The sequence below is a fragment of the Nerophis ophidion genome, linkage group LG04, assembly GCF_033978795.1.
Source record: "Nerophis ophidion isolate RoL-2023_Sa linkage group LG04, RoL_Noph_v1.0, whole genome shotgun sequence".
Lineage (NCBI taxonomy): Eukaryota > Metazoa > Chordata > Actinopteri > Syngnathiformes > Syngnathidae > Nerophis > Nerophis ophidion.
The window spans coordinates 76,724,360-76,730,425 of record NC_084614.1 but is presented as its reverse complement, the minus strand read 5'-3'; the positions used below and the strand labels follow the sequence as shown (position 1 = coordinate 76,730,425).

At 42.7% G+C, this 6,066-nt stretch overlaps 1 protein-coding gene across 1 annotated transcript; it reads left to right on the top strand.

Annotated features, from left to right (window-relative positions):
• The first annotated feature begins 554 nt into the window (after positions 1-554).
• Positions 555-5,158, top strand: LOC133551924 (class I histocompatibility antigen, F10 alpha chain-like). The gene is made up of 8 exons (XM_061899131.1): positions 555-757; positions 1,438-1,704; positions 1,901-2,179; positions 3,549-3,857; positions 4,023-4,130; positions 4,350-4,367; positions 4,701-4,753; positions 4,865-5,158. Exons 1-7 carry the CDS (start codon positions 703-705, stop codon positions 4,751-4,753), a joined length of 1,089 nt encoding a protein of 362 aa, XP_061755115.1. The 5' UTR covers positions 555-702; the 3' UTR covers positions 4,865-5,158.
• Positions 5,159-6,066: the final 908 nt, after the last annotated feature.

Sequence of the window (6,066 nt, the reverse complement as noted above, 5' to 3'; positions counted from 1 at the left end):
ATATTGTTTAAAAAAAAGTAATATAAGTGAAGCATGTTTTAGATTTTATATATTTTGAACCTTGTTCTTGTTGTGATGGGGTAGGTTTATGTAAGCGTTGCTTCAACCTACACCCTTTCGGCTCAATCATTGCTCAAATGAGTGTTTTTTTTCTTTTTTTGTTGTTGTTCTTTGTTTTATGTGAAGATTGCCGAAATAAAATACATTGATTGATAAACCTGGAATAATAATAATACAAAATAATGACACATTTTAAATATTTTTTTGACCAAAATCCTTTGGGGTCCCTGGGATGAAGCCTGAGTGGAGGCCTAAATGTATGTTTTTATACATATATTGAATATGTTATATAGCAAAGTAAAAGTTGTGTTTCTTATCTAAGTAAATGTAACTCGTTACTACTCACCTACGTGGATAAGTGTGTTCACCTTTGACAGGTACGACAAAATAAAAATAAAAATGATCACCATCGAGTTTAGGTGACTTGAAACAAGCATGCATTCAATGTTTGGCTTTACCGTGTCTACTTTTACTTTCACTTTCTTTGATATTCTGCCAGCAGAAGCGTCTGCCTCACACTTTTCCCCCACGTTCAGTTCCTGGTTCATTTTTCCTGTTTGCGAGTCAAGCGAGTGTTCGTCACTTTTGTCTTTCTCTGCGGGATTAAAAGCGGCAAACATCTTTTTGTTTCGCGCTGACATCATGAACTTGTTTTTATTCTTTCTTCTGGTCGTGCAAATGCACAGCGTGACGCCTGGTAAGTCCTTTTTATAAGTTTATTAATATTTTACTCATAAATCCTCTTTGTGCCTTCACTTAGTTGACTTCTGATAGTTTCTGTTACTTATTAATTAAATTATTGTTGTATTATTTAAGACCTTTATTACTTAATCCTGGTTCTTTTTAAACATATTTATTGTTTTCCCTTTTTCCTAGTAAAAATTTAAAATGTTCCAAGAAGTTTACAGAAGCAGATGAATCCGTTTAGGCTCTTTATTTATTTTCACTTTAGTGTTTCTTGTTCAAAGACTTATTTTTCCAAGGCTTGTAAGAACGAACACAAATCTTCAAACACGGAAGTGTCAGAAACTAATCAAGTGTAGTAACATCACCCCGCCACAAGATGTCAGTAAGAGTCGACATCAAATGGGCAGAACAGGTTGTGTTCAACTCTGTTGTACTTTTTATTCAGCCTCCATTGTAGAAAATATATGTTTATTTTTAAAATGTTCAAACTGTCAACAGATGTTAGTAATATTATTAATGTGTTGTATTTGTCATAGAACATGTGAGTCTTGACTGTGATATCTAGCAGTGTTTGATGTTCACTTTAAGACCCGACTGAAGACGGAAGGAGCTAAAATATTCACAGTGCAAGATTGTTGAACATGAAACAAAATAATAAAAATTCATCCTGTTGTTGTTTTCTTCTTTCAGTGATTCACACGCTGCAGTATTTCCTCACTGCGTCCTCTCAAGTTCCAAACTTCCCAGAGTTTGTGGAGGTTGGTTATGTTGATGGAGTTCAGATTTCTCACTATGACAGCAACAGCAGGAAAGCAGAAGCCAAACAGGACTGGATGAACAAAATCACAGCAGAGGATCCAAAATACTGGCAGAGACAAACAGAGATCAGTGTTGGTAATGAGTTGAGGGACAAACACAACCTTAAAGTTCTTAAGAAGCGTTTCAACCAAACTGGAGGTTTGTTTATGTTGAACTTTCTACTACTTAAATGTATTTGATGTACTCTTTTTATACTGTAGTAAACACACATTACTGCACTGATACTTGTCTCTGTCCATCCCATAATAACCTACACTAATACTGTGTGTGTGTGTGTGTGTGTGTGTGTGTGTGTGTGTGTGTGTGTGTGTGTGTGTGTGTGTGTGTGTCTCAGGTGTTCACATTCTCCAGAGGATGTCTGGATGTGAATGGAATGATGAGACTGATGAAGTTAAAGGTTGGGATCAGAGAGGTTATGATGGAGAAGATTACATATCGTTGGACATGAAGACATGGACATTTACTGCAGCAAAACAACAAGCTTTCCCCACCAAACTCAAGAGGGACCAGGACAAACATCTACTAGAATACTATAAGTTTTACTTCACTGAGGATTGTCCTTCTTACTTGAAGAAGCATGTGAACAATGGGAAGGAGGTCCTAATGAGAACAGGTAGAAACACAACATGTACTTTCACCTTTTAACTTGTTAGCACTCCCCCTATAGGAACATTACTGACATTACACCCTGTCTCTTTATACTCTTCTCTCTTTCTCTCACCTTCTCTCCATCTTTACCTTCATTCTCACCTTCTCTCCATCTTTACCTCCATTCTCTCCTTCACTCCATCTTTACCTCCATCCACACCTTCACTCCATCTTAACTTCTGTTCTCATCTTCTCTCCATCTTTACCTCCGTCCACCTCTTCTCTCCATCTTCCCCTCTGTTCTCATCTTCTTTACATCTTTACATATTTTTTCATCTTCTCTCCATCTTTACCTCCGTCCATATCTTCTCTCCATCTTTACCTCCATTCTCTCCTTCTCTCCATCTTTCCCTCCATCCTCACCTTCTCTCCATCTTTACCTCCGTCCACACCTTCTCTCCATCTTTACCTCTATTCTCATCTTCTCTCCATCTTTACCTCTGTTCTCATCTTCTCTCCATCTTTACCTCTGTTCTCATCTTCTCTCCATCTTTACCTCCTTCCACACCTTTTCTCCATCTTTACCTCCATCCCCACCTTTTCTTCATCCACACTTTCTCTCCATCTTAACCTCCTTCCACACCTTTTCTCCATCTTTACCTCCATCCCCACCTTCTCTCTATCTTTTCCTCTGTCCTCACCTTCTCTCTATCTTTTCCTCTGTCCTCACCTTCTCTCCATCTTTACCTCCATCCACACCTTCTCTCCATCTTCACCTCCGTCCATATCTTCTCCCCATCTTCACCTCCGTCCATATCTTCTCTCCATTTTTACCACATTCTCTCCTCCATTCCATCTTTCCCTCTGTCCTCACCTTCTCTCCATCTTTACCTCAATCTATCCTCTCCATGTTTCCCCCATCTACACCTTCTCTCCATCTTTACATCCGTTCTCTCCTTTTCTCTCCATCTTTACCTCTTTTCTCTCCTTTTCTCTCCATCTTTACCTCTGTTCTCTCCTTTTCTCTCCATCTTTACCTCCATCCACACGTTCTCTCCATCTTTAGCTCTGTTCTCATCTTCTCTCCATCTTTACCTCTGTTCTCATCTTCTCTCCATCTTTACCTCCGTCCACACCATCTCTCCATCTTTACCTCCGTCCACACCTTCTCTCCATCTTTACCTCCGTCCACACCTTCTCTCCATCTTTACCTCCATCCACACCTTCTCTCCAACTTTACTTCCATCCACACTTTCTTTCCATCCACACTTTCTCTTCATCTTTACCTCCATCCACACCTTCTCTCCATCCACACCTTCTCCTCATCTTTACCTCCATCCACACCTTCTCCCCACGTTGTCCTGTGTTCACACGTGACATCACTTCCTGTGCAGAGCTTCCAGAGGTGTTCCTGCTCCAGAAGACGCCGTCCTCTCCGGTCAGCTGCATGGCGACAGGTTTCTACCCCGACGGTGCCGACCTGTTTTGGAGGAAAGACGGCGAGCAGATCTTCGAGGACGTGGAGCACGGAGAGATACTCCCCAACCACGACGGAACCTTCCAGATGTCGGTGGCGCTGAAAGTGGAGGTGACGGCCGACGTGGAGGGCAAGTACGAATGTGTGTTTCAGCTGTCAGGCGTCAAGGAGGACTTGGTCACCAAGCTGGAGAGAAGAAGCATCCTGAGCAACGCAAGCCATGAAGGTGAGAAAGACACATTTAGTTGGAGATGTTTCCCATCACAAGTCCACCTGTCACCATTATTGATCCATGTCACCATGACAACGCTTGACGTCTGCATGCAAAGTAGTCATGAAGGTTTCCTCTTCATGCTTTGTCACTCCACTTGTGCTTTTTTGCTCTCCACAGACAACTTGAGCGTCGCCCTCGCTGCCACGGCGGCGGTCCTCGCTGTGGCGGCCATCATCATCATCATCATCATCATGGTCATGGTCAGGCGTCACAGAAACAGACAAGGTGAGGGACGCCAATGTCCTCTGTCTTCTTCTTCTCGGTGCACTCGGTCCAGGCCGTGAGTTGATGCTTTCATCCGGGCTGCAAAGGTGCGGCCATCTTTTAGTTGCCTTCCAGCCAAACACTCAAAGATCCACAGAGACAGAGCGCACACTCTCACGTAGAAACACGGCGTGACGTGAGGGGAAAAGTCCACTTCACCTTGTTTCTCTTTCATTTCAGCCCAGTACGATCCAGCTGGTAAGTAAAACATCTTTTCTTTGAGCCGCAAGAAACAAAGCCGTGGTGAAGCGTCACTCACATGGAGGTCTGATGTGGACCTTTGTTACAACTTTAGCCGGAAAAGCCCAACTGGAGCTGACTCCTTCACAATAAAAGTCCCTCCTGTGAGCACACGCAATACAAAGTCTGGCATATCTCACTTTTGACAGGAGTCCTCATGATGATGATCAGCCAAATGAGACATCAAGTGTGCTGACTCGTCATGTTTCCAAGTCACACCTCAAAGATCTGATGTGAGTGACGAGGCACCTTTTGGATGTTCTTCCTTCACCGTTTGCGTTTGTCCCGCAGCTCGCCACGGCGGCGTGGAGCTCGACGAGAACGTGCAGGCGGCTGAAGGCTGAGTAAGCTCACATGGACTGTCTGCACCTCCAAATGTTCTTGTGTGAAGATGATGTTCAACTTGGATTCACCTGCTTCTGTCGGGAATGTGCTGAGTGGTCTTCTTCCTCCAGGATGCTTTGTGCACTGGAACACAGGGAGATGTCTCCATCGCTGAGGGACGTCATCACACTCGGAGATGAGATGGAGATGTGCTTTGTTCTTCGTCCGACTGCTCCTCACGCTATTCCATGTATTCTTCTTTGGCCGTTAAAAGACTTTCAAGATCAAACGTTGGTGGCTGTAAAATTGCACGTTTCATGGCCTTGACGTCATGACGAGGATTTCTTCTTTTCTTTCAATGGCCGCTGCTTATGATCAATATCACATTGTGTCACATCTCTGTCAATAAATCCGTTTTTTCTCCACTCGCCTCGCACTGCTTTCTTGGGGACCAGGAAGAGTCTCAGTCATAAAAATGGTAGAAGTAGGTCATTTTTGTTTATGTTTTTACTTTTTCATTCAACACTTAAATCCCTTTATCAATTTCAGGTTTATCCGTCCTTATCAGTCTTTTTTTTTTCATAATTTACGCCATTTTTGTCAAAATCTTGTTTTGTTATGGCAAAAGCACAAAATAATAATTTTCACTCAACTTAATTGCAATCTTAAATATGTCAATAATTCATAACATCATCGATTTTAATTCATTATTTTTTTTTAGCAATGACAATTAAAACTTGTAAAACTGAAATTATTAGGAACCAAACGGGCCCCACTCATAAAAATAAGTCAAACATTATTTTTTACTTTCAACACTTAAGTCCCTCGATAAATTTCAGATCCATCCCTCGTTTCTGTGACGACCTGTCACGTCAGGTGTCACGCGGTCTGTTTGCGTTTGTGTTTATCTCCTAGTCGGCGCTCTTATTTTGGTCCCACTTCCTGTTTGTCTCCCTGAGCCCTTTTCCCTCCTCACCTGTCATTGATTGGCAGCCTGGCCACACCTGGTCATGGGGTGAGGGTGATGGGTCAAATGCAGAGGAAAATCTCACCACACCTAGTGTGTGTGTGACAATCATTGGTACTTTTACTTTAATCAACTGGCTTCTATTTATGCCTGCCTCGCCCTCCAGTCAGGGCTCAAGGATTGTTTTGTGAAACGTTACTTTGGTTTTTCTGTATGCTGCATATGCTTCTGTGCACTTCCCTGCTGCACCTCCTTGTGCTCCCTGTGGGAATTAAAAGACTCTCACCCGCACGTCGTCCTCCTGTCTCCTGCATCTTGGGGTCACAACTAGAGCAGCCATGCAAGTACGTGACAGCTTCTTCGTTT

Bases quoted from the DNA above. Each gene is read 5' to 3' on its own strand.
- LOC133551924 (XM_061899131.1), top strand. From the start codon at position 703: ATGAACTTGTTTTTATTCTTTCTTCTGGTCGTGCAAATGCACAGCGTG. The intron at 1,705-1,900 runs GTTTGTTTATGT...TGTGTGTCTCAG, and splicing joins GCGTTTCAACCAAACTGGAG to GTGTTCACATTCTCCAGAGG. The intron at 2,180-3,548 runs GTAGAAACACAA...CTTCCTGTGCAG, and splicing joins GGAGGTCCTAATGAGAACAG to AGCTTCCAGAGGTGTTCCTG.